This window comes from Sturnus vulgaris, chromosome 8 (genome assembly GCF_052056855.1).
Source record: "Sturnus vulgaris isolate bStuVul1 chromosome 8, bStuVul1.hap1, whole genome shotgun sequence".
NCBI classification, from domain to species: Eukaryota; Metazoa; Chordata; class Aves; order Passeriformes; family Sturnidae; genus Sturnus; species Sturnus vulgaris.
Genome location: NC_142250.1, coordinates 4,349,671 through 4,372,492, shown reverse-complemented (window position 1 = coordinate 4,372,492; position 22,822 = coordinate 4,349,671). Strand labels below are relative to the sequence as shown.

The window sequence follows — 22,822 nt, the reverse complement described above, 5'->3', positions numbered from 1 at the left end:
AGCTCATCCAGTGCCACCCCCTGCCATGGGCAGGGACACCTTCCACTATCCCAGGCTGCTTCAAGGGCCATCCAACCTTACCTTGGACACTTCCAAGGGATCCAAGGGCAGTCCCAGCTGCTCTGGGCACCCTGTGCCAGGGCCTCCTCACCCACACAGGTACATTCCTTTTGTGTTGCAGACTGCTGGATCAAAATAATTTCTCTTTTCTGTCAGATTAATAAATGTTATTTGGAGGATCAACTACTGGTTATTTTCATTCATAGTACCCACAAGAGAAGTGGAAGAAATTAATTTCAGGAAAGGTGTATCTATTTCTCCAAAAACCTCAGTCCTTCCCCAGTCACTCAGGTAATTGCTAACTCAAAGCTGGTTTTCTTGTAGCAATTTCCCAAATGCTTTGCTTGGATTCATGGAATTTCGGAGATGGGAAAAGCCCTCCCAGCCCCTGGAGTCCAGTCTGTTCCCAATGTCCACCTTGTCCCCAGCCCAGAGCACTGAGTGCCACCTCCAGCCCTTCCTTGGACACCTCCAGGGATGGGCACTCCAAACCTCCCTGGGCAGCCCCTGCCAAGGCCTGAGCACCCTTTCCATGGAGAAATTCCTCCTGCTCTCCAACCTGAACCTTTCTCCAGCTCTGCTCCATTCCCTGGACATGCTCCAACCCCTCCAGGACTCTCTGGCTGTGAGGGCCCAGAAAAGGACACAGCTCAAAGAATAATAGAGAACCAGAGGAAGGGACAGAGAGGGTGACAGCCACTCACATTCCCATTAATTTCACTTTAAGTTGGCCTTGGAAGCACCTCGTGGAACAGAAACCTCAGAAAGAGGGATTTGCTCTGCAGGTGCTGCAGATGATTTGTCTGCTGTGCTAAAGCCACACAGGCAGTAAACAATCCACAATCACTCATTTTGGAGAGGGTGAAAATGGAACAGCTACAGTTTGAACGCTCTGCCACTCATTACACGGCTCTTATCAGGAAAATAAAATTCTGAAAGGAGGTTGTGGGACATTTGTTTTCAGAGATCTGGTTATACCCTAAGCCCTACTACACAGGAAAACGGGAGAGAAGCAGAACTGATCTTATCCCTGATGAGCAAATACTGAAGTAAAGCAAGTACCAAGAATTGCATTTTTCCCTCTTCTACTGAAAGGATACCAAGAATGCCAAGGGATCTGCTGATATCACAAGACCAGGACTCCCAGTTTCCCTGAGGGGAGCACGATCTCAAAAGGATCACAATCACAAAGGCTGGAAAGACCTCCAAGACCAGAGTCCAACACTGCCATGTCCATCATGGTCCCTCTCCACCACATCTCCGTGGTTTTTGAACACTTTCAGGGACTCTCTTTCGGCCCAGGCTCTGTTTGTGTTCAATAGGCAGAGGAGGAACTCTGGAGGAGTATTTTGCCTTGCTCCTGTCAATCCCTGCCTCTCCCTGACAGGGCTTCATTATCACAGAGAGCCCTCCTACTGCATCTCCTTTGGCAGCCACTGGGGAGATGGGACTTGATTTAAAAGAAAAGTTCCATTGTTGCTGTCAGCATGAAAGGGAGGGAGAGTAATTAGCAGGTATGTGAACCCCATCCTCCCATTGCACATGAATTCACTCAGGATGATTCATCTTGAAAGGGACAATTGCTCCCTAAGAACTGTAAGGGCACAGCAGAAGGAGCAGCCACCCTGGGAACTGCAGTGAAGTTTGGACAGGCACAGTTCTGGTTGCTCATCTCCAGGCATAGGGTTCATGCTGCTGCTCCTGAGCCACCTTACAAAGGGAACCTGCTCCTGCTGGAATCCTTAAAGGATATTATGGGATGATTTTGGGTTCTAACATGTGGTATTTCTTCATAATCGCAAATCAAATTCTACCTGCAGTCCCAAAGAAGAATTTTTCTGCCTTCAACTCACCCAGCTTTTCCAATAATATTCTATCACAAAATCCCAGGATCCCTGAGGCTGGAAAAGCCCTCCCAGCCCATGGAGTCCAAGCTGTTCCCGATGCCCACCTTGTCCCCAGCCCAGAGCACTGAGTGCCACATCCAGCCCTTCCTTGGACACCTCCAGGGATGGGCACTCCAAACCTCCCTGGGCAGCCCCTGCCAAGGCCTGAGCACCCTTTCCATGGAGAAATTCCTCCTGCTCTCCAACATGAGCCTCCCCTGGCACAGCCTGAGGCCGTTTCCCCTTGTCCTGTCCCTGTTCCCTGGCAGCAGAGCCCGACCCCCCCTGGCTGTCCCCTCCTGTCAGGGAGTTGTGCAGAGCCAGAAGGTTCCCCCTGAGCCTCCTTTTCTCCAGCCTCAGCCCCTTTCCCAGCTCCCTCAGCCTCTCCTGGGGCTCCAGCCCCTTCCCCAGCTCTGTTCCCTTCCCTGGACACGCTCCAGCCCCTCCAGGGCTCTCTGGCCAGGAGGGTCAGAACTGGACACAGCCCTCGAGGTCCTTCAGCAGGGCCAGCACAGAGGGACAATCACTGTCCTGGTCCATCTGGCCACACTCTGTTTGATATAAATACACTGGTGATTAAAGATAAAAGCTGTCATGCAAAGCCTCACAGCCTTGAACACTGATTTTTATGATCCTGCATTCGCAATACGGCTGAAATTAAATTGTCTTTGGCTTGCACTGTAATTACCTCTTCAAAACAGTTTGCTGTCAAGGAGTTTCTCTCCTGCATTTTTTCCCTTTGTCTAGGGCATTTCATGGGAAATGAAACCTCAGCCTTCAACCTCTGGACAGACCCAGCCAGACTGGGTGCACCAAGCCAATTTTCTGCTTCTTGATTGAACCACAGAATCCCAGGATGTTCAGATTGAGGGACCTTGCAGCTCATCCAGTGCCACCCTGTGTCATGGGCAGGGACACCTTCCACTATCCCAGCTTGTTCCAAGCCCCATCCAGCCTGGCCTTGCAACCCTGGAGCACCAGAATGAAATCCAAGGAAGACCATTACCTCACATAAGATAAAAAACAAAAGATTTTTGGGACAGATTTCATGGTGTGCCTCAAAAGAGATCCTTAACACTCGTCAATGTGTCAAAATCACAGTGAGTGTAAATAAGGGACAAGTGGCATTTGTATGCACGTTGTCTCTCTTTCCTCTAAATTGGGTATTTACATCATATCCAAGACTGAATGAAGGCAGGAGTCTTGCATTTAAGAGATGTCTGCTGCACTTGACAGCTTCATAATCATCTCTTTTTCATGGAGCCACTGACACCCTTTCCAAGCACAGCCCTGTTTGCTGCTGGAACACTGCATTCCTTCTTTTAACCACCCCCATTAAATGAACATATCACAGAGATCACATCATTTTCTGCCTTCAGAATTACATGTATACAAAAGAAAGATAAGCTGTAAATGTTTTTAACATCCTCTGAATCATCAGTTTTTCACATTCTCCCGGGCAACTTCCCCAAAGCAAAGGGACCTGAAAGGGCCAGGGAGCTCCTGGAGCGGGGCCAGCGGAGGCTGCGGCGCTGAGGAAGGGCCTGGAGCATCTCGGTGCCCAGGAAAGGCTGAGGGAGCTGGGGCTGTTCAGGCTGGAGAGGAGCCCCAGCTGAGAGGGGCCCTCAGCCCTGGGTGTCCCTGTGTGCAGGGAGGGCTCCGAGCAGGGCCCAGGCTCTGCTCCGGGGGCCCAGCAATGGCACCAGAGCCACGGGCAGGGACTGAGCCCAGCAATTCCCCCTGCACAGGAGGCACAACTTCTTCCCTGGCCACTGCCCAGCCCTGAACACATTGCCCACAGAGCCTCTGGGCTCTCCTCCCTGGGGCTGTTCCAGAGCTGTGTGCACACAATGCTGTGCCCTGTGCTCTGGGATGGCCCTGCTGGAGCAGGGAGGTGGCTCCAGGTGCCCTCTGAGCTCCCTTCAGCCTCAGCCATCCCAGTATTCTGTGAAATGTTTAATTTTTTTAATTGCTCCCTGACACATTTGTTGATTGAATCTTTACAATTCACAAAGCATTAAAGCACCTAAATATCTATGAGGTGGGTTTTTTTGTTTATAGTTACTATGAGAAGGATAAAAAACATGGATATCCTGCCCAAAACATTCCTAGTTTGGGAGTTAGCAGGGGTAACTCTGTGGTTGGCAGCATCACCAAATCCCAGACACTGAGTTTGGGAGCAACTTTAAGCTCCTCACTCTGGCTGATACATCTGAGATGATTTATGGTGGGACAGCTGGAAAGAAAATCCCTTCTGAGTGATCATCAGAGAATCACTTCTGAGATCATCAATGAGAACAGACTTCCAAGAATGACTTAGTTACCCCTAGAGAAATAAGCCACAAAAATGGTACCAAAATCCAAAGAATTTTGTTCCTTTCATGGTGAGAACCCAGCACAACCACACTGGGATGAAATCCTGGGATTGGCTCCATGAAAATCCACCTCAGAGGTATTTGAGACCTTCTCACAAACAAGCAGTGCTCTGCCAACCCCACAGATCCCCAGCAAGACCCCCAGGACATCCCAACCAGCCCAATTCTGTGATCTCAATCCATGAATGGGCAAAACCCCCTTCCTCGTGATTTATTACTTGCACTGAATCCCAAATACCTTTAAAGTACCTCTAAAGCCATAACTGGGACATCCCTTTCTTCAGGATAAGCCTGAGTCCTTTATTGAATTAAAGAAAGCAGAAGGATGATTTAATCCCAGTTTTTACAACGCTGTTGATTCTCCATTTATATCTTGGAGACCAAAATTTCCTACACACAGCAAAGCCTCTGCAGCTGGAAATGAATTAAAGGTCGAGGATTTTCAAGGGGCCTGGGCTGTATTGGAGAAATAATCAAATAAAGCCTGACAGATTCCACACACTGCTCAAAAATCCAATTGTTTAGGGAAATATAATCTTGGGAATTTTAGAGACAGGCAAGCAGCATAATGGACAATAAAAAAAAACCCAAAATAAACAAAATAATATTCTGTTCTGGGAAGCCCATTGCAATAATTCCATACAATTCTGTTCTGCTGCTGTCAAACCCTCTTGGCTTCCTTTCCCAGGCTGGTGATCTCAAATCCAAAACTCTATTCTTGATCCTACTGGCTCATCTCAGTCCCAGCTTCCTCTCCCAGCACAGCCCACCTGAGGCTGGTGATCCCAAAATTGATCCTGAGTGTTGATCCCACACTAAGGCTCATCCCAGTCCTGGCTTTGTCTCCCAGCACAGCCCATCTGGGACTGGTGATCCCAAATCCAATCCTTCAATTCTTGATCTTACACCCAGGCTCATCCCAGTCCTGTTGGGAGCAGGACGTCCAAGCTTCCACCTGGAGCATCTCAGGTTCAGATGATCCATGAGGAGAAAGTGCAACATTCCAAGTCCAAAGCAGTTTGGCAAAGAGGAGGAACCTTCTGGTCAGTGGTCACCAGCAGGACAGACCAGCCATGGGTCACTTGGGACAGACCCTGTCCTGCCATTAGATGGAAATTCCTGGGGACTTTTCCTTTGGATCCAACATGCATTGCATCCATCTCCGCTTGAATCCCAATAGATGTTTCATTTTGCTCTCTCCAGCATTTCCTCTTTTCCATTACTTTCTCCACTGCAACATGAAAACTTCACTAAATTCCACCAATTAGGTTAATTAATTGCTGTTCAACAGATGACAGATCAGCACGTGATAGGGTTATCTCTGTATCCCAGGAAGGGAATTCTGCCAGTATCCTGCTCCATCATTCCCTTGGCCCATGGTTGAACCTCCAAACCTTTTTGTCTTGTCCTGTTCCAAAAATGATGAAGACAATACTGAAACTGGAGTGGTTGGGAATATCTGTGGGCTCCCTGGTTAATATTTGGACAGAGAAATAATAAAAGGCAGGACAGAATTCCAGGATTTCTCTGGCAGACATGAAGCAGACAGAAGGGAAACCTGACCCCAAATTAGCCCATGAGGAGGTCAGGGAAGGGGGAAAGACAGGGAAGATGCATCCAAAAGGAATGAACCCGGTTTTGGTGCTGAGTTTTTGCTCTGAGCTTATAATCCAGGATATCCTGCCCTGCCTCTTTTCCCAGAGCATCATCCAAGAGCCTGGCTATTCCCAGAGCCCGTTCTCATCCAACAGTGGCTCCACCACCCCATCAAAAATGATTTTAAAATATGATTTATGCCAGTCAGCTTTATTTTATTTCATTTTTTCATTGAAAGAAGGTCACCATGATACAATTACGGCTGACTTGCAGATTTTATTTTCTGTACATTGATTTATGCAAGGCCACATTTCATCTTGATTAAAACCACCATTCAATGTGTTCAGAAGGAAACACTTGAGATTAAAATCTGACTCATTGACAGATATCAAAATACTGTTAAAAGGGGCCAGCAACAGGTGTTGAAAGCACTTCCATAAATCCAGTCCTGGCTCCCTGTCATTCCTGATTTATTGATGATCATTCCACATGTTTGCAGATGACTCAGTTTACTCCTCTGGGATGATAAATGTCTAAAATTCCCTTTAACGGTTCACACATGTTCAACAGCTCAGTTTTGGACCAGGCACGTAGATCAGGGCAGCAGCACCAGAGTGGGCACACAAGGACTGATTTAAAACACAACAACCAGGTTCTTCCAAATAACATCCCCCAAAAATCCCATTAAGTGTCATTGGAATAACACATTTGTCACTTAATATGGATTCAAAGCAGTTATTACCCACATGGGAGGAAGATCAGGTGATAAAGATCATCTAAAGTGAAGGAAGGCAAAGTCCAGTGGATTTAGAAATCCCGTAAACTGAGGTTTTTTTCTCATTCCCCCATTTCCAAAATTCAGTGGGGGCTTTAGTGGAGCTCAGAGGCTGAAGGACACTGTCCCTTATCCATTGTCCCTTAGATCTAGAGCCTCACAGAGACAGTGCTGGGAACACTTTGTGAAGGATTGGGATTTAATGAAACATCAGTTCAACCTGGAACACAGGGGAACAGAAGGTCTTGGGTTCCTGGTGTAGTTTGGAAGGGTAAATCCCATGAGCCCAGACAGGAAAATCCAGGTCATGGATTGCAATCCTGGCTTCCTCAGAGGATCCAGGAGCTGCTGAGTATCTCCCATCCTACAGCTGCAGAGGAATAGAGGCTGTATTGGACAGGGCATCTGCTCCCTTCAGATTTCTCTGGGGTGGTCGTGGGACCAGCTCAAGCTCAGCTGTTTCAAAGGAGCACATGATCCCTGCAAACATGAACCACTCTGTTATTCCATGGCCTGGAAGCAAATGCTGATTTGTCCTCCATTTACCTCCTCCGGATAAGGACTTACACGGTAATTACTTGTTTCAAGTGACATTGTTTTATTTTCAATACCACCTTTTATCTCCCCACAAGGCATTACAAATCCCATGCCTATGGATGTGTGTGCCTGCACTCACAGATCCCAATTTCCTTTGAATTTTATCTTCCCAGTTTTCCAGCGGTTTGGATTTTCTTGTTAAACCAGATTCTGATTGATTCCTGGTGTGCTCCGGCCAGCTGGTTCTGCTCCCCTCCTTGTCAGCAGCTTAACAGAACAGTGATTCACGGCAGGTCAGCTGGAATTTGCTCAATTATTAACAACTTCAGGAGTTTTTACCATCCCTCTGAGGACATTTCAGCCTAAGCCTGATTTGTCTTCATCTCCAGCTCAATTCAACAGCACAGCTCTGCGAGTTCTTTGAGCTCTTGTTCAGTGCATGGAATGCCCTTTTCTGACTTCCCCTACCCTTTAAAACACTGATTTCTAATTGCATATCGAGCTGCTGGGGCACCCAGTGAGTTTGTCTCCATTGAGCTGCAGAAACTCTTTTCATCTCCTTCCAGAAATAATTAGGCTGGTTTATCAGTGTCTATATGAAGCTTGAATTATTCCTGCTAATATGCATTAACTTGTACTTTTTGGAGTGACAAAAATTGGCCCAGTGAAGTCACTCCAGTGATTACTGTCCCTGTTAGTTTCCAGTAATCCACGAGATGTATTTATTGGCGAGTCACTTGTGTGGTATTTCCAGAGACAGTACATAATTGAATTTAAAATGCATTCCTGATGCCCGTAAAAGCAATAAAAATGTCACCCTCTGCCTGCACATTAAAAATTCATCCCATGCAAGGAGAGGACAAATGCATAAAATGATCATTATGATGTGCAAATGGACTTGGTGCAGGAAAACCAGACTGGTCTCTGCCTGGACATAAAAACATTAAGATATCAGAGCATAAAAGGCACAATTTAGAGAACTTTTAAAGGTGCTGAAGAGAAAATGCTCCCATTAGTAGCATGACTAAGACTTGCTTCAAAAATGGGATTTATACCAGTATAAAAACAGTGTGACTCCTGTGTGAAAGAAGAATTAACTCCCTGAAATAAAAACAATCCAAAACCACCATTTCATGTTGGTGATCCTACCCAGTCACATTATCCATGTGACTCCTTTTCTAATGAGCATTTATGAGTGTTTTAAGTCTCTTCCCATTCAGGACAGAACTTCCACACTTATTTATGGCCCAGAAACTCATCCCTGACTTCGTCATGCACAGGTCTTTGGAAAACCCAGCCAAGGCAGCTGCTGCCATTGTCCTTTACCTTCTAAGGGCTTCCCAGTGCCAGAGGGCAGGGCTGGATGGGATACTGGGAAGGAATTGTTCCCTGGGAGGGTGGGCAGGCCCTGGAACAGGGTGCCCAGAGAAGCTGTGGCTGCCCCTGCATCCCTGGAAGTGTTCAAGTCTGGGTTGGATGGGGCTTGGAGCAGCCTGGGATAGTGGAAGGTGTCCCTGCCCATGGCAAGGGGGTGGCACTGGATGGGCTTTAAGGCCCTTCCATCTAAATTCTTTTTGGGATTCTATGATTCCATACAAATCTACCTTTTTTTCTGGACTTGTCACTGACATCTGTGGTACCACAGTGCTTTTTTCCCTTCTCTTTCATTTTTGTCTTGGCTAAAGAACTTTCATTGCACTCTGCCCAACTCTCACTTTCTGTCTGCTCAGCACAAAGTAACTTTACAGGTAATTAAGCACATTGTGAGTCATTAACTCCTCTCCAGAATCCCCAGAGGCTTCTCCAAATTAAGTCCAGACACAGAAATTAAAACCTATCTTTTGCTCACACAGATTAAGTTTTTAGGGGAGCAAATTCCTATTCCTATTACAAATTCTTCCTTTTCCCACCTCAGAATTGACTGACTTTGTTTACCACAGTCCTGGGGTCCAGCCTTGGTCATGGAATCAGAAATCCATGGAATGGTTTGGGTTGGGAGGGACCTCAAAGCCCATCCTGTACCACCCCTGCCATAGGCAGAGGCACTTTCCACTCTCCCAGGGTGCTCCAAGCCCTGTCCAACCTGGCCTTTGGTATTTCCAGGGATTCCAGCCATTCCACCCTGACCAGCAGGTTCAGGGCAGCTCAAGAGTGAGAAAAGAACTTGAACTCCCAGACACGAATCCCTCATTTTTGGCTCAAAAACTGATGGAAAAAAGGACAGAGCTCCATTCCTCTCCACTTTGGTGAAGGTTCCTCCCAGTTTGAGTTCAGTTGGAAGCTCCCAAAGAAGAGCCATATTCTCTCTTTTCCTCAAATCACCACAACTTTAACTCTTCCCATTCAATAAAGGGCAAAATGCCAATGATTAAAAGCCATTCCCTTGTCCTGCTCAACTTCCAGAACCAAACTGCTGCCCCAGGCATGGTGGCTCCCACCACTGAGAATTTTCTGTGGCACAACAAGAGTCACTGGGAGTTAGGGGCACAAAAGAGTAAATAATCAATTTACCAAATTTATAATCTGTGGGCGTTTAGTGATCAAATCAGTTCATTTTACTCAGTGGGGATTTCATGCTCAACAAGAGCTTATGAACAAGATCCCCTATCAACAGTGCCAAGGGCTACTTTCTGTAACATCTTCTTTTGTGCTAATTATAGCCTATCTTTAGACCAATATTTCTGTATCTTCATGAGGGGAAAGCACTGCTTGTGTGAGGAAGGCAGCCTGCCAGGTCTCCAGACGTCCCACAAAATGAGATGCACATCTAAACAGCTCTCTGTAATCATGTTAAAGGCTTTGTGCCTCATCTTTCCTGGGCTCTGCTGGGACAAAACACAACAATTACCAGGTAAAGGACATGTATTTCACTCAGGAGAGATGACTGGAGATGTGCACACACAGAATCCTTTCTCATCTTCGAGGTCAGAAACAAGAATTTACCCAATTTATACATCTTCCAAACAAATCCACCTGGCAAACTGTGAGAGCACCCAAGAGTAGTTTTGGAACGGCCAGAACTGTGTGAATGTTGTAACAAATATTGAAACAAATATTTCTGGCTTTCCTGAGGAACTCTTGATGAGTTTTAATTCAAATATGGGTTGGTTTTGGTTTGGAAATGACAGCTTTTGGATGAAACAGATGTAAATCCCACTTCTACATTCCCCATGGAGTTTCCTCCTGGTAAAGGCTAATGCTTCATGCCAGAACAAACTGCAGGCTAGCGGGTTTTTGCCTTTTAAAATCCAAGTCCAATTTCATGCCCTGGGTTATTTAAGGAGGAGAATAAAGCCCATCACCTTCACTTATTGCTCACCTTGTCCCGAATTCCAGAGGACAGGTGGAATATTAGGAATGATGTAAGTCACAGAGGGATACAAAAGCCACCCCAGCAGCTGGCCAGGGAGGAGGACAAGCTGGAGGAGCCACCACCATCCAGCGTCCTCTAAAACCACATCCACCTCGTCCTCACTGCTCTTATCCAGCTGGGTGCAACTCTGACACCACACAGAGATAACCCCAGTGAGATAAAAAGAGAGCAAATAACTAAAAGCAGTGATAATTAAACTCTGAGAGGGGAAAAAAGTCAATAAGGAATGATCTGACACCCTCCCTTTGCTCCACCAGTAATTACAGATGGTTGTAGAGGTTTTCTCCAGGAAAAAAAACAGGAAAGAACCTGTCACTCTGAGCAAAGAAAGAGGAAAAGCTCCCTAAACCACCTTAGGAATCATTTAAAATACTTGTTTAAGGCAAATTTCTTGCTTTACCTGCCAGATTAGCCATTGATGAGCTCACCAAGCTGCAGGCATGTGAAACAAATAATTCCAAGACAGCAACACACAGCATATAAATTGTATAGAAACCAACTCACTGCATTAATCCCACATTTATACAACCTCCAGCCTGCATATTCTGCAGAGATCCAACCTAAATACAAGAACTATCCCATTTCCTCGTGAATCATCGCTGTTATCCTGTGAAGGTAAGGAAATATTGCAACAGTACTTCCCTCACACCTCACATTGCACCCAAACAGTGAAGCAGCAGCTTTTCCTGCACCAGGGCTTTGTCTCCAGCAGCATCACTCTGTAATGTCAAGGCCAAAATTAGCTCCCAATTCCCTGCCAAGGAGCATCCAGAGGTGTCCTCACGCACATCCCAGAGGTCAAGCCAACACAGGGCTGGAGTTATTGAGCTTTTAGTTTGGAATTGTGCCCAGACCTTTACTTAGTTTGGCCTTCAGACTGTCACACACTTTGCAGTACAGATGTGCTGAAACAAGGTGGATCCAAAGATTGTCCCTATTTTTCATCTTAATTTGGGGCTTTTTTTTTGTTTGTATATGGCACATGATTTGGCTGCACTCAGCAACTGTTTCACCCAGATCACTGACAAACATTAAAATCCCTCTGTCAAAAGGGTCTGGATGAATACATGTATTTTACACTCCCTCTGCAGGGGAAGCAATAATTCCCTTTATTTCAAAGCTCCCCAGAGCCAGCCTGTGCTATTTTGTTTTTGCCTGAACAAACAGAGGCCTGGCCACGTCTCCCTCCCCAGACAATTCCAATCAGCACACCAGGATCACACCAGGATCCTCATCCCAACATACATCTCAAGGGCTCTGTGTTTGTTAAGAGTTAACTAAAGTGACAGCTCATCAGATTCCTAATGAAATTTTTGTTCTTACTGAAATGCATTTTCCACGACGCTTTGTCATAACAAAATAAAAAATAAAAAAATTTCAGGGACGAGTGGCGCATCAATTTCCATTTTTCCATCAGTTTGCTGCTCACCCACAGCTGGGTTAGCTGGGCAATGGGATAACTGTCAACCATCCTTAAGGAAAGATGGAATGAAGGCTGCAGCCTTGGGTATGAATATTGGATTACAAACCACACTGCTGGGTTGAGTTATTCACTGTGCTTCTTTCCAGAATTCCCAGCCAGCCTTTCCCAGCAGGGAGAAAACCCCACCTCTTCCTAATCTAAGTGGATTTAAGCGACAGCATCAAATCTGCACTGGAGCTTTCTGACTTCCAGCCAATTACCACTAATTAGACCATGTGAAGGACTAACACCTTCCCTTGGCCTTTGCCATGGTGTTTTTTACTGAGCCCATGGCAGGAAGGTGGCCACGGCCACTGAAGGACTTGCTGATATTTCTCTTGTCCCACGGTCACTTATTTCTTAAAAGAATTGGCACCACCCAAGCACTCCATTACTCTGTGGGCACAATTCCAGTTATCTCAAGTTTTCCCCTCTTCCCCAGCCACAGCAATTGAACTTCCAGTCATGTTTCAGGCCAGGGAATTCATTTCAGAGCTGTGTTTCTAAATCCCCCTTTCTAACAGAACCCAAAGCATGTTTTTAGCCACCACCATGTTACTGAACTCTCTGGGAATTGGTGCCAGGAGAAAGCAGCCATGGTTGAGGCTGCTCCCAACAAGGCTGAATTTCTGGATGTGCAAAATGCTGTCTCTGCACTAAAAACTCACTTAGGAAATCCTAAAGAGCTTCACAACAAATTGAAACTTCAATGAATCCTTCATTAAAATAAGAGGATTCCGAGTTAACAACTAAGTGTTTAGGGACACTGGAATTCCTGTCAGGATCTGAGGTTTTCTACCTCCACTCAAACTTGAGGCTTGGAGACTTTGGGAATGCTGTGAACATGGGCAGGAATTCAGGGATCAGCTAGAAGGGACAGCTGAGAAACTCATCAAACATTAAACATTCACTATGAGCCCTGTCAGCAATGTGAGGTCCTCAAGTGCATCCCTTGGAAGTTTAATTTTGGGCTCCTTGTGACAAAGGGCTGGAGCATGTGCAGGGAAGGGAATGAAGCTGGGGAAGGGGCTGGAGCCCCAGGAGGGAGCTGAGGGGGGCCCAGAACTGGACAGAGCCCTCGAGGTGTTGCCTTGAGCAGCGTGAGAGGAGACGTGGAGCCTCTGCCTCACATCAACCCCACCACCCTCTGCTTTTCCCTGGCACCAGTTAAACATCAAAGCCATTAATTCCCCTCTCCAGGCCTGCCAGCCCTGCCAAATTCCAGCCCATTTAATCATCCATGCATCCATCCTCAGCTTCCAAGTGCTGCAGGCAGGCAACAGTGTCCCCAGCCTGTCTGACCCCAAACCAGCACCACCCACTGCTCTGCCCTCCTCCTCCTCAGAGCCTCTTCATCCTGCGAGGAATCAGCACCCAGAGAAATGAATTTTTTCATTTCTAAAACAGTCTGTCAATGATTTATTCAGCCCCAAAGCTGCATTTTCCATCAAATTAATGCTCCTCCAGAAGGCTTTGCTTGGCATTGTGGATTTGCAGGCAGACTCCAGTTTTCATTAGGCTCCAAGGGCAGTTTGGAGACAGTTTTCAAACACGAAGCCTGAGACATCCTCCTTGTAATTAGGCTTGGCTCAAACTTTTCCACTAGCTGTGCAGAAAAAGGCCCTTTTTCATTACTTTCTCTCCCTAACATTCCATGGATTTTAACATATTTAAGCCCAGTTTCGTTTAGGATTCTCTAAAATATTATACTGGAGACCTCAGCTGGTTTTCCATTATAAGCCCAAGACAATGAACAGTTTTGCAAGGAGAAGAAATCCCAGCAAACACCACCCAAAGGCATCTCTGACCCTGGCAGACCCAACATTCCCACAGGAGCACTTCACTTCCATGGACTTCCATGGCTAACAAGATGCAATCCAGGATGTTGCAGTGAAATTCAGGCATTTCTTCTTAGAAGAGGTGGAAAAACACCAGAGAGAAGCTAAACTTCAGCCTCTAACCTGTCAAGAAATGCTCAGGTTCCTCCCTAATTTGAAAAATAATCCTAATGATAAAGACAATAATCCTCTTGTCACACAGGAGCCGATGTGATTACCAGCCAGGCAAAATGAAACCGAGTTTCCAGCTGCATTTCTGCCCCTGTATGAAGAGTTCTTTACTTAGCCTGATCAAAAAGCAAAATATTTCCAAGCAGACTCCTGGCCCTGCCGAAATCCTTCTCCTCTGAGGAGACTATCAGCTGCTTTGGGAGGGATCTATTTGTTATCTGAGCATGAAAATGGACACAAGAATAGGCACTGTCTGGGTGATAACAGGCTGGATAGGGGAATAAATGGCTTTTTCTGAGAAGTGTCAGGCAGAGGACAGGCTCTGAAATATCTGTGATTATCAAATGACTGCACGCTGTCCAAGGGCTCCCAAAACACCTCTGGAGCCCAGAGGAAGGAGAGTTTGATGGGTATGGGAAACTTCAAAAAGAAGGTTAAGGAACAGATCTGGATCTCCAAATCACATTATCTTGCCTAAGGTGAGCATCCCTTACTGAGGCTGAGAGACTCAGGTGCAGTAAGTCCTGAACTTGTGCTTATGCTCTCACCTTGATTTCCAATCCACTGAAGAATGATTTATAAACCAATACTGATCACTGAGAAGGAGCTGAAGGTTCTAAAACTCTTCAGGCACCCTGGTGACACCCTGAGGAGCATTGTGTATGGGGCATGAGGGGAGCACAATTATCTGAGGACATCTGTGGCCATAATGGAGAGGGACATCAAACTGATCACTTGATATTTTCCAACAGTTCCAGGATTGGTTTATAAATGAAGGGGTTAAGCCAGTTGTATTCCACCTCCAGATGTCTGATCCTTTACAATTCCCCACAAGTCATCATTTTTAATACTTAAATACTAAGCATGGCTGTTCCTATCTCTTCTACCCCAGCAAGGGATTAACAACTGCCCTGAGCATTTTCTAGAGCTGATAGGTTACAGCTACAGAGATTCTCACCAAAATCAGCAAAATAACACCCAAAATAGTCTTGCCCCACTATTTTGGGCTGCCTCCTTTCCCTTCTGAGAGAAACTTCAAGGACGCCATGCAGGGTATAGCTGCAGATCCTGACTTGGAGATCACACCACCTTTCAGAACCCTGCATTTCAAGTCACTCTATAATGCGATCAAGATATTTAATAATTGCATCTACTTCAATACTGGCAGTAAAAAGCCTCAGTCTTTCACTCCAATCCCTCCCATCACTCCACTTTTCTCTACATTTTAGTAAGCAAGACAAAACAATCCTCTTGCTATGCATAGCCATCAATATTTCAATCCCAAATGATAATTTGGGAAGGATGAGTGACTTCAAACAAACCCTAACACCTCAATAAATCTCCAGTTGTGCCTAATGTTCTGCACTGAGCTGTGAAGAGCTGGAGCTGCAGAAAACACAATGTGAAATCCTGTCACAGCCTGGAGCTCAGAATTCCACTGTCCTCCTGGGCCATGAGCAAGGATTTGACTTGACTCGATGCAAAATTCCTGACAAGTGGAGTTTTCTTTCCCTGAACAAGCAGGATGTGGGCTGGAACCATCCCTGAAGGCTCTGAAGCACCACTGTGTTGACTGAGGATTGGATCCTGTTTGCATCAGGAGAAAACCATGGAATACTTGATTTACCAGTGATTCTACCCTATTGGTCCATCTGTATGTGAGATCCCACACTGCAGGTATTAAAAAGCAATATGTGACTCTCATTGTGGGCAGAATGAATAACTGATGGCAAAAAAACCAAAAAGGCAGCACTCATTCTTAAAAAAAAAAAGGGGGGGGGATTTGGAAATCAAAAATAACAAGTAAAAATAAATATCATTATTTTTCAAGGATAAAAAACAGAAGAAAAAGTCTAGGATTTAATTCCTGGCATCATCTTTTCAAATTTGCAGCAGAATCACTACAACAGAATAATCTAAAAGTAGAAGGCAGCAACTTAAACACAAAACCAGGCCTTGTGCCTCTGGAGATCACAAGTGTCTCTCTGAGGGTGTTTTTCCTCACTGACATAGTTAAAAGGGGGAAAAAGGACATTTGTGATTTCATTCTCCTTGGAAATACAAAGACATCATCTCAGAGAGCACAGCAATCTGCCAGCAAATTAGAGATTACTTCACCAAGCAAACTCTGAGGTGAATGAAAGATAAGAAAAAAAACAAAACTGGAAAAGCAGGCTAAACACTGCAAAATCCTGAGGGATCCAGGTTTATTCCCCAGGATACCCAGTGCTGCACCCTCTGGTCCCTGTAATCAGCTCCCTCCCATTGTAAGTGGAAATTCAGCATTCCTGCACAGTCCAAAATTGCCCCACAGAATCCCAGGATCCCTGAGGCTGGAAAAGCCCTCCCAGCCCATGGAGTCCAAGCTGTGCCCCATGCCCACCTTGTCCCCAGCCCAGAGCACTGAGTGCCACCTCCAGCCCTTCCTTGGACACCTCCAGGGATGGGCACTCCAAACCTCCCTGGGCAGCCCCTCACAAGGCCTGAGCACCCTTTCCATGGAGAAATTCCTCCTGCTGTCCAACCTGAGCCTCCCCTGGCACAGCTTGAGGCCGTTTCCCCTTGTCCTGTCCCTGTTCCCTGGCAGCAGAGCCCGACCCCCCCTGGCTGTCCCCTCCTGTCGAGGGTTGAACCCACCTGTGTGGATGCTGATGAGAGTCAGGGAAAACAGCAGTTTGAGTTTTCCCAAACTACTCAAAGGAAAACAGAAGGGAAAGAATTAAAAACAAAGTTTGACACCTGGTGTTGTGGACAGGATGAGTGCGTGAGTAACGTGATGTTTAGGTAAGAGCATGTTTACAAGAGGTGTTGCCTTCCTTGGACCAATGAACTTATTCTATCCTTTGGTTCAGCAAACCAGTCTATAAAAATGTGTCTACTTCTGCAATAAATCACTTCTGCTTTCTAGAAGTGATTTATTGTTGCTGTGTTTCTTCACCACTCCCTACACACCTGACCTGAGACCCCATGGATGCAGTGTGGGAGTGAAGTCACTGCCTGTGACCTGCCTGGGGTAAATGATTTGGTGTCAAACTGCAGATCCTGCAGAATGTGACAATATGGCACATCCCATGAAGGCTCCCCACTGTGTCCCTCCACTGTGCCAAGGAACAGCTCTGTGCAAAGAGGGACGATTTGGATTGGATGTGAGAAAAGAATTGATCCCTGGGAGGGTGGGCAGGCCCTGGCACAGGGTGCCCAGAGAAGCTGTGGCTGCCCCTGCATCCCTGGAAGTGTCCAAGGCCAGGCTGCACATGGCTTGGAGCAGCCTGGGATAGTGGAAGGTGTCCCTACCCATGGCAGGGGATGGGATGTATTGATCTTCAATGTCCCTTCCAACTCAACCTGTTCCTTAGTTCTATGAATCAGCAATATTAAAATGATGTACTGACTTATTCCAATGTTTATTAACCAACATTTCAAATCCAGCTGACACCAGAAGTGAGGGAATTAATCCTCTCGTGCTATCATGCTCTGAATCAACAAGTACCTGACCCTTCTCTCTCCTTTTCTCTTCTTCTCCCTTTTCCCTCTGGTGCATTGCTTCCAATAAGGATTTTCCTTAGCTTAAAATGTGTATGGTCAACATTAAACCTCTATTGCTGAGCAGTATCTGCCCCTGCCTCAGCCCTCCCCTACCCATTCCCAGCATTTACAAGGAGTTAGAGAGACTAAATTGTGGCTATCGAAAAAATTCATCACAAAAAGCATTCCAACAAAATCCTGAGCCTGGCCTTCTCCACAAGACAAGAAAGACAATTTTTCCTGTTGAAGGGCAGAAGGAATGGACAGTTTGATCCCACGGAGCATCCTTTCAGTTCTGCTCCAGTGCCTGCCTGCACCATGGAGCAGCAAATCCAGCTCAGCCGCTTCCCTGGCCATGCCCTCAATGTCCCCAGCACAGCCTGAATTTCAAATCGTGGTAAAAAAACCAAACACACCAGGCAGACAAGAGGTGGGGCCGTTTCCAGAGCTTCTTCTCCATGCAAGGGACTGAAATGCCACAAAACCTGGAAGGCAGGCTGGGTTCACACTTTATGGATGACCCCGGGAGGTGCAAGGATGGCCAGAGAGCTCCTGTGGGTATCCCCACCCTCTGCAGCTTCTCACATCCTTCCTCCTTGGAATCCTTTCCCTGCCTGCACAAGAAATTTTTTCATTCCTAGGATTAAAGGCTGTGTGTGTAAGCAGGAATTCCCCCCCAGTATCCATCCCTAAAGCTCGATCCTGCTTCCAAGGTGACACCAAACATCCCTCACCATCTCTCCTGACTGCTTCCACGGCCTTGGAGGAGCTGGAGTTTACACCATGGACCAGAACCTGTATCCTCTTTTAACTTTTGAAGGAAGCTTTTTTCATTTATGAAGCCTTTCTTGGGAAGAAAAAAATGCAATATATACTCTTTCAAGGCGTTCTGGTCTTAAAACTTTCATGTTTAGCAGGAAATTCTTGCCACAGCACAAAGTTTCCTCCCCGACTTTTATTCCCTGGACAAACTTATTTAATAAATAGTTGTTTCCTTAACTGAAATACTCTGATTTTAATTAAATTGAACGATTTTTAGGATTGGCTTCAGAAAGAAATCATTGTAAGCCTGGAACAATGAATATTGCAGTAAGAGGTACAGCAGCATTTAGCACAGCTGTGACCTTACTGTACTTTTTTATTTGTAAGGACAAATATATTCAGTTACACACAAAAAGCAGGAGAAAGAGGAAATGCACTTGCTGCTTGCTCCAGAAGAGTTGTTTTATATCAGTCAGGGGAGTTATCCCAACTTTTCTTAGTGTACTACTCCTTGGAGCAAGGTGGGATACAGCGTTCTAGCCCAGGACATGCTGGGACACTCCTGGATTTCTTAGCCAGGGAATGGATTTCTCCTGGCTTTATGGTTTTCTCCTGGCCTTCAGAAGCAACGATTGGCACCCAAGGGTGATCCTAAAAGGTGCAGCAGCTGCCCTGTGCCAGCAGGATGTTCCTGCTGGGGAAAACCCCTGGCAAACCCACAATTCCATTGGGGTGGTATTCCCAGGGAGCCCTGGAAATCCAGCTGCATTTATTTTCAGTAGGATAAATGAGAATTTTAAAAAACCCAAAAAACCTAAATGAACAGCCTCATTTCATCCCCAAAAGTTTAATTTCTGCTGTGCTTTGCTCACACGTGAAAGTCTGCTGTTGGAGACAGTGATAATTCTGTTATTGGGATAAGAGCACAATTATAGAGGCACTTTTTAGATCATTAACAGCAGGATAATCCTGTCCAACCCCACTGACTTTTCTGTGGGCAGCCACCCACATTTTTTATTTGACTTGTTTCTTTACAAGAGCATTTGCTTTCATGTATTAATGCAGGAATGGAAAAAAAAAAAGCTCCAAACCCCCCAAAAGCAAAGAATAAAGTCAACAATTGACAAGCTCTTTCTTTTCAGGATTTATCCTGGTTTTCCTTAGAAACTTTGAAGGAAAGAATCTTTAAAAATGAGCATTTAATGTAGAAAATGGGATTTTAAAATGAGCATTTAATGTAGCAAATGGGATCTAAAAATGAGCATTTAATGTTCCATATGGGATTTAAACTGAGCTTGAGACAGCTAAAGATGCCCAGAGCCCAAGTGGAAGACCCAATAGGAAGTAATATTTTTAAGGACCTTCCTATAGGTGTTCCAAGTGGGAGAAATACTTTTCCTAAATTCAAACGGAAAGATTTTTAAAAACAAATATTTATTTGCTTGCCTTAGGTCTTTCTAATGAGCCACAGGTTGTGTTCGAGCAGCGCCACAGAGTGAGGAAATACTCTTTGGTTTCCTCCTCACATTATTTGCTTTAAAATTAAAGTTGGGCAGGCACTGCAGGACATGAATCCAAATTAATCTTGACAATCTTCTAGAAAATCTCTATTAAAGCTCAGAGCTTAAAAGCTTAATGTGAGCATGAGGCCTGCTCTGGCAGCTCCCACTCCAGAGCTGATCCCACACTCATTCTCAGGTTTGTTGAAAGACTTGTTCATGCTGGAATGGATGGGTTTTAAACCCCTAAAACACAGCAGCAGATTCTGTTTCCTCTCCTGAGCTGGTTTGTTGATAATCATCAACAAAGACACCAGGAAAAAGCTCAGCCACACTTTTCCAGCCGTGGGACATCCCCATGGAGCTCCCAGCCCTCTCCAGGGAAACCCTCACCTCACCAGGCTGGCACTCAAGTACCTGAGTTCCATTATTTTCCCAGGAGTATTTCCATTCCTGACTGAAAAGAGCCCAGTGGAATTCCAGCTCACAGGGAGGAGCTGGGATCTCCACCCAGATCAAATCCCAGCTTGGATGAATTCCCTGCCCCCAGCTGAGCTGTGCTACAGCCACCCTCATCCCAGGGCATCAATCCCATGGGATCACCTTCCTGGTTCCTCTGGAGATCGGTGTGTGCTCACCCCCTGCTCCCAGGAAAGGAGTGCAAGGGCAAGAGGAACAGCCTTAGGCTGGGCTGGGGAGGTTTAGATGGGATATTGGGGAAAATTCTTCCTGGAAAGGGTGGTCAGGCACTGGCACAGCTGCACAGGTGGTGGTGGAGTCTCCATTCCTGCAGGGATTTTAGGTTGTGTGGATGTGGCACTTGGGGACATAGTCAGTGGTGGCCTTGGCAGTGCTGGGGAAATGTCTGGACTCAATGATTTTAGAGGGGTTTTCAAACATAAAAGATCCTATGAATCATGTAGATGTCATATTTTATATATATGTTTCTATTATACATGGTATATAATATACATTTTAAATAATATCTACTTGTATTAACCAATATGTTATTAATAACAGCATTATTAACATTAATTATTAACAATCATATTGTTGTTGTGATTATTTGTTTTTCCCTGAGTCCCTTTCTTCTCCAATACAAAGGTGGACAAGCCTGGTGTAGTAACACCTTATTAATGTCTGAAAGTCTCACAGTGGCCTGGGTCTTCCCTTCCCTACAATTTAGTGACATTTCCATCCCTTTGGGATCATTTTGGTGACGTGAAGCACATCTGTTCCTTACACTGTGGCACTGGATTTCACAAAACCACGGAATGGTTTCAGTGGGAAGGGACCTTGAAGCCCATCCAGTGCCACCCCTGCCATGGGCAGGGACACCTTCCACTATCCCAGGCTGCTCCAAGCCATGTGCAGCCTGGCCTTGGACACTTCCAGGGATCCAGGGGCAGCCACAGCTTCTCTGGGCACCCTGTGCCAGGGCCTGCCCACCCTCCCAGGGAACAATTCCTTCCCAATATCCCATCTATCCCTGCCCTCTGGCAGTGGGAAGCCATTCCCTGTGTCCTGTCCCTCCATCCCTTGTCCCAGTCCCTCTCCAGCTCTCCTGTAGCCCCTTTAGACTCTGGAAGGGGCTCTGAGCTCTCCCTGCATCCTTTTCTTCTCCAGGTGAACACCCCCAGCTGTCCAAATAACCAGGATTATTCATTATTGATCTTCTCCAAGGCTTAAATCTCTGAAGGAACTGAAGGAACCTTTGCAAAAATCAAATTGAATGAGTGAAAATTTTGTTTTTCTGTCTTTATGTTTATGTTACTCATCCAACCTGCATTTTACAGCAACCTAAAGCTCTGCTTTCCTAAAATCTCCCATTTGACTTCCAGAAACACAAGAACACGCCCCAAATGGATCTGAACAAGTTTAAACATCAGATTCTTCCCTTGAAAAGGTGATTTTATTGTAAAAATGTGTCTTTTCTGACACACTTTGAATGACTCACATGAAAGCTTGTCTCTCACCCCTCGGCTCTGGGACTTTTTGCCAATGAATAACTCACAACAGGAATGAAACTCCCCCACAGCAAAGCTTCCCTTCCTCTCAGGAGGATGGGCAAACAGCACCGAAAAATCATCAGAATAATAATTATCATCATCATTAAAACCAAAAGAGATGAGAAGGAAACAAATCAAATACTGCACTCACAAAAAAAAAATAAAAAAAGGCAAGAGAGGACGGCAGTTTCATGGGATTTTTGGATAAATAAACAAGTGCCATACCTTTTCAAAAATTCCATATACTCAGTATGCTTGATGAGGCCAGTCCTCATCATTATTGTTTGAAAACATTGCCGATCAATAGCCCAAAGTTTCACATTTACGAGAGCTGGAAAAAACAAGACAAGGGGAAAATGTGATTAGCAAAAAAATGTCCAGATTCCTGTTGTGAACTGCAGAGGAAAATGATGTCATTGGTGAGAAAGCACGGGAATGGGGGACACTGCAAGCCAGCAAACTCAGCCACTGCACAGGAAAGCATGCACTGAAAGGATTGGGAAAACCCTGGTTTAGGAGTTGCATGTGGGATTTGGAAAGGTGGCCTGAAAGCAGCTGTGAGAGGAGGAGAAATCGAGGAAGGCTGAAGGTGAGCAAGGATTCAGGGTCAGTTCATCACAACCTGACTGATTTTGGGACATTTTTCATGTGTTATCCAGCAAAATCCATTGAGGTTTTATCCTGCTCCCAAATTCCTCCTTGACCTCAAGGAAATTTCCAGACCCAAGCCCTGCTACACCCTGATAATGAAACACTTCACTGGCTGGTTTTGAGCCATTCTTTTCCAACTTGACTTTTTGAGTCCCTGCTGAATTCCAAGACTTCTGAGTTACTCACCAAACATCATATACTATTCTTTAGAGGCAAAATTCCATTATAAAAACGGGGAAAACAAGTGCATAAGAGTAGAACCCCAAAAGGTGCAGTTTTCATCTCAGCTGTGCCTTAGACATT

At 45.6% G+C, this 22,822-nt stretch overlaps 1 protein-coding gene across 2 annotated transcripts in view; it reads right to left on the bottom strand.

Moving 5' to 3' along the window:
- Positions 1-22,822, bottom strand: part of PRKG1 (protein kinase cGMP-dependent 1) — a 361,647-nt gene that overhangs the window by 116,936 nt on the left and 221,889 nt on the right. For both annotated transcript variants that reach the window (XM_014882250.2, XM_014882251.2), the window contains exon 4: positions 22,094-22,199. In XM_014882250.2, the coding sequence (XP_014737736.1) occupies positions 22,094-22,199 (106 nt within the window). The remainder of the gene's footprint in view (positions 1-22,093; positions 22,200-22,822) is intronic.